Source organism: Saccostrea echinata, unplaced genomic scaffold (assembly GCF_033153115.1).
Source record: "Saccostrea echinata isolate AGI-Se365-2 ecotype Australia unplaced genomic scaffold, CSIRO_AGI_Sech_v1 ptg000056l, whole genome shotgun sequence".
Lineage (NCBI taxonomy): Eukaryota > Metazoa > Mollusca > Bivalvia > Ostreida > Ostreidae > Saccostrea > Saccostrea echinata.
The window spans coordinates 17050700-17062741 of record NW_026889805.1 but is presented as its reverse complement, the minus strand read 5'-3'; the positions used below and the strand labels follow the sequence as shown (position 1 = coordinate 17062741).

The window sequence follows — 12042 nt, the reverse complement described above, 5'->3', positions numbered from 1 at the left end:
AATTGGAATAAGTAGGATAGGTATGTCAAATCAGTTTAAGAACCATTTGAGATATACCTGTATAATAAAGAAATGAAAAGAGATCAAGAGAGTAAGCAGTTTTTGATGAGTTCAGTATACTACATGTACATACATGTGAAAGAATTCTGTATAAAACAGTGACATCTATGACTCTGTAAGTAAATTGATGTTTCCTTTATATATTTAGTGACATCTTTTGATGAAGAGTCAGCTTGTGTTACTGCTGGGAAGGAGTTTGCCCTCATCAGAACTGTTGGAGGAAAGGTAAACTACATTAATGTATTGGAAATACTGTGTCCTTTTTGTTACATTGCTAAAAACAGGAACTGTAACCAGGTAAATTTTCATTTCTGTTTTATATTTGCCCCGGTCACCCTCGGCATAAAAGGGCTAATTTAAAACGGGGCAAATTCAGATAGCATAATTTCTTAAACAGAAGTGTGTCTGATGGACTTTAAAACAGGGCAAAATTTTGGAAATGTGAAAGGGTGATAAGTAACACTGGGCAAAAATAATCCTGTATTCGGTAGTATGATTCTTGATTGTGAAAGTTGAACAAATGTTACAGATATCTGTTAAACATGTCTTTTATGTATATTTAAGGTGCTTTACACTGGCAAGTCCCAGTGTCTTGGAATCAAACAAGGTGGACCTGCCCAGGGGAAGTGGGCAGAGCTGCCCATTACGAAATCCCCTAAAATTGTCCAGGTGGTGACTGGTCATGAGGGACTGCATGCCCTGATGGTGGCTGAGGATGGCAGTGTGTTCTTTGTGGGGACATCTCGTAGAGGAGAAGATGGCGACTCCAGTGTCTGTAAGAGAAGTATAGCATCGGTGCTTCTTTGTTCACATTCATGCATAATGTAGCACTGGTATGAACACCTTGGAAAAGAAATGCCTTTAAAGTAAATTACTCTTGTGTCAAAAGATTTCTTTTTTTAAAAATGTCTTGGTAATAGGATCAAGTATGTTGGTCAAATTTTTCATGGAATCTATAATTCTATACCTTTAAGTCCTTCAGAGTAAATTTGATAAATAATCAATTTAAAAGATTTTTTTTTGTTTTAACCACAAACTTTCCTTGTACAGCAAAAGCAAGGAGACAACCAAAAGCTGTAAAACCTCGTAAGATGATCCGACTAGAGTCAAGAACTGTTATGTACGCTGCCTGTAACAATGGCAGCAGTGCTGTCGTAACCAGAGAGGGACAGTTGTTTATCTTTGGCAAGGATACCACATTCTGTGATCCGAGCAGTGGTAAGAAATAGGGTTATTAATCTAAAAAAATTTATAAGAATTTCAACTTCAGGTTTAATGAAAGTGTGGCGGCATTGCATTGCCAAAAATTTTGAAAACTGGTTGGCTATAATTACCGAAAATTATTTTCTTTCATTCCTCAAAGAACATTAGAATAAGATATCAAAATGAGTTACCTGTATAGGCTTACAACTGAAGAAACTGAATCCAGAAATACACTGACAAGGTATCTTGAGCTGTGTCACACCATCACAATGATCCACTTTGAACTATATAGAGCTGAACGCCACTTTTCATGTTGAAGCCTTATAATCCAGTTTTAAATTGATTGTAATCCTTTGAAATAGTGCATATATTAATTAAATTCAAAAATATCCCGCTCAAAATCCTTCTTCACCTCCCCCTTGGTGATGATATAAGAAATAAAGTTCGCTTTTTTGTGAATGTTGCAGGATAACCTCTGAGGTCAAGAAATGTTTTGAAACATAAAAGCCAAGGCACTAGTGGAGGCTTTTATATTTCAAACAACATTCTGAGAACTGCATCATTCATGACAACAAGAACTTTATTTCCATTTTCTAACAGCTCCAAAATATGGCTGATTGTTTCCTCTGTAGAGAAATGAATTAGGTCACCTGTTCCGTCTAACTCCAGAGGGTATATATGTAATATTTTATTTTGTGAATGAAGTTACATGTACATATGTAATGACTAAGTTATGTGTTAACCATATTTAGGGTTAGTGACAGAGCTGAAGAAATATGAAATAACCCAAGTTGCTTTGGGAAAAGCACATGTGGTAGCCTTAAGTGGTAAAGGTCAAGTGTTTACATTTGGAATCAACAACAAAGGACAGTGTGGCAGAGATTTCCCATCCGCGGCCAGCAGAGAAGGTCAGTGGATTGTAACATGCTGTAATTTGACTAAAACAGTATACTGTATTTAGGGGAAATTTTGGCACTTACTGAATCAAGGTTCAATCAAAAATCCCCTAATTTTAATCCTATATTATCTGTAATCTCATCTACATGTGTGTGTCAAAATGAATTGTAAAATGCAGAAGCACAAAAATTCCGTTGTAGAGTCCAGTTACCAATATGCATATTAAATGCATATTAATTAAAAATTCAAATGCCAGAGGCTTATCATACTAGTATGTCACTCACTGTCATTTAAATAAAACAAAGAAATATCATGTATTTATTTCTTTTTTGATGTTATAGTGATCAACAATGTGACAATGGCTGATGAGGAAGAGGAGACAGAACCGGATGAGAATATCTGCCCTCCAGGTAGGGACATATATCTACATTGGATTGTTTTTTGCCAATAGTTTTGAATGCAAGTAAAGTTAGATAGATTTTTTAAAAATTATTAGTCACTGAATGTTTTCCACATCTTCCCATCAATTTTTGGTCCCATAAATTACATGTAGTTCGAACATCATATTGAGAAATTTCAACACACATGTGATGGCACATGTACATGTATATGATTATGTTTGCAGGTAAACACCGATGGAAACATGACCGCTGTATGTTGTGTTCTGTGTGTGGAAAGTGTACTGGGTACGGGGTGGACTGTGTGCACCAGGGTCAGGGGGACAGGAACCCTGGGACAGAATGTGGGTGTGGTGCTGGGGACTCTGGGTGTTCTGAATGCGGGATTTGCCGTAACTGTGCAGTAGAAGTTCCTGACATGGATGGAGATGACATAGATAGACAAATATTGGAGAAAAGTAAAGAACTACTCAGCATAGATCTTATGCTAGGTATTAACAAAACTCAAGAAAAGTCTCTCAATTTAATGAAAAATCTGCATTTTTTCTCAATAACATAAGTAATGTAAATGCTTAACTTTTAGGCAAAAATATTCCATCACATCTAGAGCAGTTTTTTAAATCTCTTGATGCTACACATTTGAAGAAAAAACTTCTGAACTTGAAAGGAGGAAAAAACAAGAAAGGTGGGTACTTCATACCAGCTACATATACAATGTATGGTTCTTTATGCTACACAGTAAAAGGACATTAAATCAAAAAATATATGCATCTGATCATCAAATGACTGCTGGATAAGTTCCTACAAATAAGTAAAGGAGTGCATTAGTGAATAGCATGAGTCCATTTTCTAGTTAGAAGTGTATGTTTAAATGAGGTATGCCTTTTTCACTGACCAGATATGACAGACCAGGAAGCCGACTACACCAAGTCCAGCAGTCTCCCTCCCACAGAGCTGGACATAGGCCGCCCTGACAACCCAGCTGTACAAATCGCCTGTGGACAGCACCACACTGGTATATACTCATATTACCCAAAAATTTGGAATCACTTTGAAACTTTAAAATATACATTAATCATGTAACAAATAAGCAGATACATTTTCAAACAAAAACTACTGGGGGTTAAATTTCATCTTCAGTGTTTTGTAAAGGAACAAATCTCTCTATATACAGTGCATACTGGCATGATCATGCCTGTTTTCTGTCTTGCAGTTGTGCTCCTACAGAATGGAGAGGTGTATACATTTGGCAGTAACCAGTATGGCCAGTTAGGACAAGGAGACACTTCTGTCAAGTAAGTGGATGTGTATTTATTTTGCTTTGAACACAAGAGAAGTCATAATAATTATTCTGGTAGCAGAGAGAAAGCTTGGTGCTACATATCTATGTTATTTTAGGGGTTGTCCTGTATTGGTACCACTCCATCACCCTGCTGTTCAAGTGGCTGCTGGAAGCCACCACACGGTGGTTCTTCTGAACAATGGACAGGTGTACACATTTGGAAACCATGAGGTAAGACATCTCTAATAGAACCTTGAGAAATCCTGAGTAAAGCATGTGAAATTTTAGAATATTGACAATTTATGTACAAGGATCAATTTCGTTATTTGTTTATTGTATTAACAGAAGCACGCCTTGGGTAGAGCAGGCCCAGATGAGGCTGGAGCTATGTCAAAGAAGGCATGGTATGCGGTACCAGGCCCCGTACCTAGCATAGGTAAGCTTCACATTTTCATATTACAATAATATATGTTCAGATATCAATGCCTTAAGATTTTTTTGTAATTTTATATGTTTGCTATTGTAGGAGCTCGTTATGGCAGAAGAGCTACCTGGATTGGTGCTAGTGGGGACCAAACCTTCCTCAGGATTGACGAGTCACTCATCAATGCACACATCCTGGCAGCCTCTAAAGTTTTTGCCAACCAGAAAAGCATAGGTACATGTGTATTTGTAAATGTTGGACCAACCCATAAAATGTATAAAAATGTGTTAAACAAAAATTATAATCCATTGTTTTATCCTATAGATTTATTTTCTTTTCAATAAGAGAAGTGGTCAATGTATTTTTTTGACTTTACAGGTTTGATCCCCATTGGGGAGGAGAACACTGCTTTGATGAAATGTTTGATGATAAGCAAGGTGGATGGTAGCTGTCGCAGGTAGTTATTTGAAATTACTAATTGCATTTGTTCAAACAAATACACAATTAATTTGAAAATATTGTGGATTTTAAGAGAGATACAAGTAAATTGATCACTTTTACTATTAGCACTCCAGCTACCTGTACAAATATTTTCATGTTTGGTTTCAGTCTTGGAGGTGCTGAACAAGATGATCTCTCTAAGCATGCTGTGTGTTTGGATCCAATGTACGATGTGTTATGGAGGTAAGGAAGCAACAGGCACCAAGATCAAACATCAGCCCTTTTAATAATCTGATAAAACTACATTCTGACCTTGTTATGTTGAACTCAACAGGAACAAGATTAAACTGCGAAATATCGAGGATGCAAGTTACTTTTTTTATTATCACATTTTCAAATTTCCATTCATTAACACATTATAATCAAAGTGGATAAAAATGTTCACATAGCTAGTGTGACTTACAGAAATGATATTTTTCACTTTTTTCTATCCCAGCTACCTTCCCAGCAGCCATGAAGTGACCTGTTACAACTGCTTAGCCTCGGAGGCGAGAACATTGACCCCATGTGACCTTTTCAAACCAGAGTTAGCAGTTCCTGTCAGAAATGGTTGTAACACCACCAGATCTCATTGTGCTCTACATATGTTAGGTAAACAACAAAGTCAATTTAATGGATAAAAAAAATATAAGATTGGGGAAAAAAAAGACTGTGGGAACTGTCTGTGCTTACTACAATATTTACATGTATGGTAGTCTACTATGTAAACTGATGAAATTAGTTTGGGAAAAAATTAGTTTGACAATAGATACACAAGAAAGTGTGAACTTTATTTGTAGGTTGTTTGGATGTTTTAACAATGGCTCAAAAAGCTAACCTGACAGTTGTTGAGGAAACTAAAGAAAAGCAGACAACTTCCAAAATTTACACCAAGGACGATTTCACTGTAGTGAATAGATTTGAAAGTAAGTTTACTAACACATATTTTTTTTATAAACTGAGGAAATACCAAGAAGATTGTTATATGGACTCTCTTAGCAACAAGTGTTACTCAAAATACTGTAACTTTCAGGTCATGGAGGGGGCTGGGGGTATTCTGGTCATTCCATTGAGGCTGTACGGTTCATGTCAGACACAGACATTCTCCTGGGAGGGTTTGGGCTGTTTGGAGGAAGGGGAGAGTACTATGGAAGGATAAAGGTCAGTCATTCAACACATTACTTATAAAAAAATTGGCAGACATTTATTAATGTATAAGTGTATCTTGTTTATCGAAATATTTTTGTTGTGTTGCTTGATACATGTATTTTATCCTCAAGCAATAATATGAAGGAACATCTTGACATAAAACCGAATGTAGAAGTAATCATGAAATTTTAACTCTGATGTAAGTTATGGTGTACAGTATATTTGTCAAATAATGATATAAGACTTTTGACAGTTGTTTGATCTGGGTCCTGATGGAGGTGACAATGAAGGGGATGGAGAACTTATAGGAGAGACAGATGAAGTGGCATTTGAGTGTGGAGCCAGGTCAGTGAGTCAAACTTTAGTAGAACTCAATGGATAGTTTGAGCTTGAATTTATTTATTTGTGGCATTCAATCAATTGACAGTTAGAAATGAAAACAAGTGTATTTTGTATCATTATTCTGAAATTTGATTTAGGCAAGAAATTTAGGATTATGGACTGGGACTTCTGGTAATTGACAGTATACATATTTAAATGCATTTGAGGGCAGAAACATTAAGTACTCTAAATGAACAGGAGTGATGGAGATTAATTTTTTAAAGATTATCTAAAAAATGAACAGTAAGTATTTTAAACTTGTGACCACTCTTAGATTGGAGCTTTACAAATGTACTATGTTCTTTTTACAGAGAGAAGCATGCAATGCTGTTTGATGAACCTATCCCTATCCATGCAAACTCATGGTACGTAGCCTGGGCCAGAATATCTGGCCCAAGCTCTGACTGTGGATCAACAGGACAATCTCTGGTTACAACAGAGGATCAGTGAGTAATGGATTGTAGATTAATCTTGTTTATCAGTAGCTGCTTATATAAAAGATGTAAAACTTAATGACTTTATTTATAGAAAGATCTTCATATATGTTGTTAACATTGTATTTCATGAAAAATTGATAATACATTTGTATTTGAATTGCAGTAAAATAACATTTGTCAAATGATTGCATAAATTTTAAGCATTAAAATGTCAATTTCTTACACCAGAGTCATCTTCAAATTCAAAAGTTCTAAGAAGTCTAATAATGGAACTGATGTGAATGCAGGCCAAATCCCACAATTGTTGTACAGGTTTGTATTGTCCAGAGTCTTTGTTATTATCAGCAATCATTCTTACCATTGATAATATTCAAAATAATTGATCTTATTACTCAACTTTAGGTCTCTCTTTTCACTTGCTTACATGTGTTGAAATTTCTAAAATTTGTGTTTATTTTAGATTGCCATCAAGGGACAGCCCTGGAACACCAAGAAAAGTAGATCATACAGAAGCTGCCCACATCCTCAGCTCAGAATTCTCATGCTCTGTTTCACCTGTAAGTAGATCATTCTGAAGATAAGTAGATCATACAGAAGCTGCCCACATCCTCAGCTCAGAGTTTTCATGCTCTGTTTCACCTGTAAGTAGATCATACTGAAACTGCCCACATCCTCAGCTCAAAATTCTCATGCTCTGTTTCACCTGTAAGTAGATCATTTTGAAGCTGCCCACATCCTCAGCTCAGAATTCTCATGCTCTGTTTCACCTGTAAGTAGATCATTCTGAAGCTGCCCACATCCTCAGGTATGGGTTCCCATGCTCTGTCTTACCTGTAAGTAGATCATTCTGAAGCTGCCTACATCCTTAGCTCAGAGTGCTCATGCTCTGTCTCACCTGTAAGTAGATCATTCTGAAGCTCCTCACATCCTTAGCTCTGAATCCTCATGCTTTGTCTCACCTGTAAGTAGATCATTCTAAAGCTGCCCACATCCTCAGCTCTGAAACATCATGCTCTGTTTCACCTGTAAGTAGATCTTACTGAAGCTGCCCACATCCTCAGCTCAGAATTCTCATGCTCTGTTTCACCTGTAAGTAAATCTTACTGAAGCTGCCCACGTCCTCAGCTCAAAATGCTCGTGCTCTGTCTCACCTGTAAGTAGATCATTCTGAAGCTGCCCACATCCTCAGCTCAGAGTTCTCAGCTCTGTTTCACCTGTAAGTAGATCATTCTGAAGCTGCCCACATCCTCAGGTATGGGTTCCCATGCTCTGTCTTACCTGTAAGTAGATCATTCTGAAGCTGCCCACATCCTTAGCTCAGAGTGCTCATACTCTGTTTCACCTGTAAGTAGATCATTCTGAAGCTGCTCACATCCTTAGCTCTGAATCCTCATGCTTTGTCTCACCTGTAAGTAGATCATTCTAAAGCTGCCCACATCCTCAGCTCAGAATTCTCATGCTCTGTTTCACCTGTAAGTAGATCATTCTAAAGCTGCCCACATCCTCAGCTCAGAATTCTCATGCTCTGTTTCACCTGTAAGTAGATCACACAGAAGCTGCCCACATCCTCAGCTCTGAATCCTCGTGCTCTGTTTCACGTGTAAGTAGATCTTACTGAAGCTGCCCACATCCTCAGAATTCTCATGCTCTGTCTCAGCTGTAGGTAGATCATTCTGAAGCTGCCCACATCCTCAGATACGAGTTCCCATGCTCTGTCTCACCTGTAAGTAGATCATTCTGAAGCTGCTCACATCCTTAGCTCTGAATTCTCATGCTTTGTCTCACCTGTAAGTTCCATAAGTATGAATACATGCATTTGCTTTAGGCGACCCATGAAAAACATCTACTTTTTTCAATATATGAAATTCAACCTGAAAATTACATAGCCTTGAGTTTACATCTTTGAATTTTCAAAGCGATTGTCCATTTTAACATGTATAATAAAAATTTCCTTAAAAAATGTGTCATGGCAGCTATGTTTACATCTCAGAATTATCAAAGTGATTGTCCATTTGTATCATAAAGTGACTCATCCCAGCAGTTGTTGTTGTGTGTACAGTTGGCTGTCTGGGATTCATATAACATTTAACATTTAATGTGGTAATTACTATCTTAAGGTTAAACTGTGATGAGGAAGTAGTACAAAATTTTAAATTTTCATTACCTTAAATAAAAATGTAAGAAGCTGATTCATAAAATTATTTTAACAGGATAATTTTGAGGCACTTCAGAAGTTGTTGGAGTGGAGTTGGACTTCTTTTAATACAGCATTACTGGAGACAGATGGCCTAAAGGGAGATAACTTAGCTGCAGCACTGGCTGATATCCAAAGACTTGTCTACATCACCAGGGCGTGTCTGAGGCTCATCAAAACCTATGTCACACAGATCTATCCAAATGGAGGTAACAATATCAACATGCATTCTTTGTGAACTTGTACAAGTTTACTTGAAAAGTGTAAGGCTGAATGTCATATGTTAACTCTTTTTCCCCTGTTGCCACCATGTGACTCACTTGCCATTTCCTTGGAGTGTTTGTCTGGCTGCTCCCTGAAGCCATTTTGGCTGATTTGATACTGAATGAAGGTCAAATTACTTAAATTCTGTTAATTTCCATTTTCTTCTAGCATCTAGCCAAAAAGCTGTAACAGAAACTGTGAAGTTAGCTGAGTGTATAGGAGACACACAAGATCTGCTGAAGACGATTCTGGCTGACGAGGTCAAGGCTGCATCAAAGGTCAAAATGTTCTTGACAGAACCAGGAAAGAGGGAGGAGTTCCTTCCCTTGAAAGAAGAAATCCTGAAGGAATGTCATCAGACATTTTGTGCCTGCTTTCATGCTTTCTTCCCAACAGGAAATCTAAAGTGGCACTGTCTTTGTGATCTTCTGATACAATTAGAACCAGTAAGTTGTTGTATCAAACATATACAAATATTTACATTTGCTGTGTTCCTTCCTAAACGAACCATCAAATTGATTTGAATGCCATTTTCATGTAAACTCATACCTAGAAATATACAGGGAGAAACTCGCACTGAAGTGATGTCACAATGAGGCTTTAGAGACACCAAAAAAAATGTAAAGATATAGGACAGGGAGAAATTCAAACAATTAGTGTATTTTTGCTGCTTTTTAAACATGTCAAATGTAAATACATGAATAAGGAATGTTTTTAAGTTTTGTGTGAGTTATTGGGAGTGTAAATCACACAGACTTGCATGTAGGCATATTTTTCATGAAGAGCTAACACACTTCATGAAATATGCCTTCGTGAACATTCTGTGTGATTTACACACCAATAACTCCCACGAAAGTTATAAACATTCCTTAAATGTCATCTATCAGATGGACAGAGGAAATGGTATTGTAATGATTCTAAGTAATGAAGAAGTTCAAAAGGTTAACGATTCAGAAGGAATTGTATCAAGTTCAATGATATTGAAAACTAATTTTTGGGGGGAAAAAAATCAAGTAATAGTTTGCTATAAAAAATACTTGAAAAACAGTAGTGAAATCAAGATAAACATGCATGGATTTTTTTGTTTGGTTGGTTTCTTTTTTTTTTTCTTTTTGTTTTTTATTTGTTTGTTGTTGTTTTTTTTTGCATCAACATCATCTACGTGTATCTTTGCACTTATTGATAACTTATCAGATTTGCACCAGAAATGATGCTTGTAGTAAATGCCATATACATGTATGAATTCATTTTAATAATAGTAAAATTATATGCCATACATGAATTGATTACTTTTGCTAGGACATGGTGAATGTATCTGGCTACAGTCGTCTGCTGGCGGCCGTAATGGAAGCCATGTGTCATCCCACCATTAAGATAACCAGTATCATGCCTATCAACTGTCAGCCTGCCACGGAGGAAATTCTCCGACGTCAGTCAGATATCATGGACGATAACACCAACAGTGTGGCCAGGATGGGGGAGGTCCACCGATTTCCCATACTTGTTAGTCACATGACATCCCGAGTAGAGGTAAGGCAGGGGTGGATCTAAAATCTTTTTTATGTCTCACTTCTTATACTTACCATTAATAGTAATGTAGAACTAATTTTCTTATAGTATAATCAGACATGGATATAGTATCTGTGTTACATGTAGTATTTTGTAAAGATGTAAATATTTGATTGGATTCTTTATGTTATTGAATCTGTAAATAATCAGACAAACATTTACGCACATGTACATACTATAATTTTCATCATTAAAGTAGGTTTCTTAAAATGATTTGTTGTTTATAAAGATATTATACTAACACTGAATTAGAAAGCTGAACACTAACACTATGTAGAAGTAGAAAATATTTAACAAAATGCTAAAACTATTTATTGAATGTATTATCAAATATAAGATGCTGTCTCCTTTAGATCGTATGTAGTATATGATGTTAAGTAATGTATTCTTATTTCTCTTCAAATTTGATAAGCTATGGTTTTATTCTTGTGCAGAATTCTTCTAGGATTTTTTTAGATCTTCATGAATATGTGAGTGAAGCCTCGAAGTAATCCACATGCTAAGAAATCTCTATAAAGCTTATATATTAACTTTAAATCTAGAAATTGATCAGTGTCCATTAGGATGGTTGTACAGACTATAAGAGAATTGTATGTATAAGGACAAAAGAATGCTTCCTTAACATAATCATTGCTTTTTGCTGAGTATCTGTTGTTCCAGATTTGTGTTAAAGCAAAATATTTTCAGTTCTCTATTTTTCTTTATTAGTTGACAGCTTTCCAAAGAGAGGTAACAATTCAGATAGGAGTTCTTGCCCTTGGCATGCTATTGTTGTACTGTCCCAGATTTCATATCAGTATCCTATCATTCAGAATTTATCATCATGCCTTATGCAAGCTATCAGCATTGATGATGTAGTAATATTAGCTTTCCCTACTAAGATCACCATTTTGAGAGCTTTGAACACACAGTATCCACATGAATTACAAATTTTACTCATAAGTCATGTGTTTGATCCCATTGAAGGAGTGAGAAACTGCCAGTAGTAGAATTTTCCAGTAGTTTTAACCTTACTTTGATATTAACAGAGATTTTGTTTGTACTTGAAAATTAAATTGGACATAGCTAAATCTATAAGTTTTCTCTTTGATATAAAATTTTGATATTTACACATTTGTCCAGGTGTGAAGTTAATTCAGATTTTTTTGCTTTATTAAAACTCTTATTCAGGGACTTGCATTAGAATGCAGGTATCATTTAGTATTCACCTTGTCCATCTGTCTGCCTTTTAACACTTCTGAATCAAAAGCTTTAAAACCTCCAAACCACTTTGTATTTATTATGTAGGTCAAGGATGATTATAA

At 36.1% G+C, this 12042-nt stretch overlaps 1 protein-coding gene across 1 annotated transcript in view; it reads left to right on the top strand.

Moving 5' to 3' along the window:
• Nucleotides 1-12042, top strand: part of LOC133173750 (E3 ubiquitin-protein ligase MYCBP2-like) — a 51923-nt gene that overhangs the window by 6386 nt on the left and 33495 nt on the right. The window contains exons 12-36 of the mRNA XM_061308773.1: nucleotides 209-285; nucleotides 625-835; nucleotides 1111-1278; nucleotides 2016-2171; nucleotides 2502-2570; nucleotides 2786-3049; nucleotides 3142-3243; nucleotides 3457-3573; nucleotides 3772-3853; nucleotides 3957-4071; nucleotides 4186-4276; nucleotides 4367-4498; nucleotides 4643-4721; nucleotides 4874-4948; nucleotides 5202-5356; nucleotides 5545-5670; nucleotides 5778-5905; nucleotides 6147-6238; nucleotides 6586-6720; nucleotides 6940-7023; nucleotides 7172-7268; nucleotides 8922-9114; nucleotides 9338-9615; nucleotides 10469-10699; nucleotides 11447-11467. Of these exons, the coding sequence (XP_061164757.1) occupies nucleotides 209-285; nucleotides 625-835; nucleotides 1111-1278; nucleotides 2016-2171; nucleotides 2502-2570; nucleotides 2786-3049; nucleotides 3142-3243; nucleotides 3457-3573; nucleotides 3772-3853; nucleotides 3957-4071; nucleotides 4186-4276; nucleotides 4367-4498; nucleotides 4643-4721; nucleotides 4874-4948; nucleotides 5202-5356; nucleotides 5545-5670; nucleotides 5778-5905; nucleotides 6147-6238; nucleotides 6586-6720; nucleotides 6940-7023; nucleotides 7172-7268; nucleotides 8922-9114; nucleotides 9338-9615; nucleotides 10469-10699; nucleotides 11447-11467 (3278 nt within the window). The remainder of the gene's footprint in view (nucleotides 1-208; nucleotides 286-624; nucleotides 836-1110; nucleotides 1279-2015; nucleotides 2172-2501; nucleotides 2571-2785; nucleotides 3050-3141; nucleotides 3244-3456; nucleotides 3574-3771; nucleotides 3854-3956; nucleotides 4072-4185; nucleotides 4277-4366; nucleotides 4499-4642; nucleotides 4722-4873; nucleotides 4949-5201; nucleotides 5357-5544; nucleotides 5671-5777; nucleotides 5906-6146; nucleotides 6239-6585; nucleotides 6721-6939; nucleotides 7024-7171; nucleotides 7269-8921; nucleotides 9115-9337; nucleotides 9616-10468; nucleotides 10700-11446; nucleotides 11468-12042) is intronic.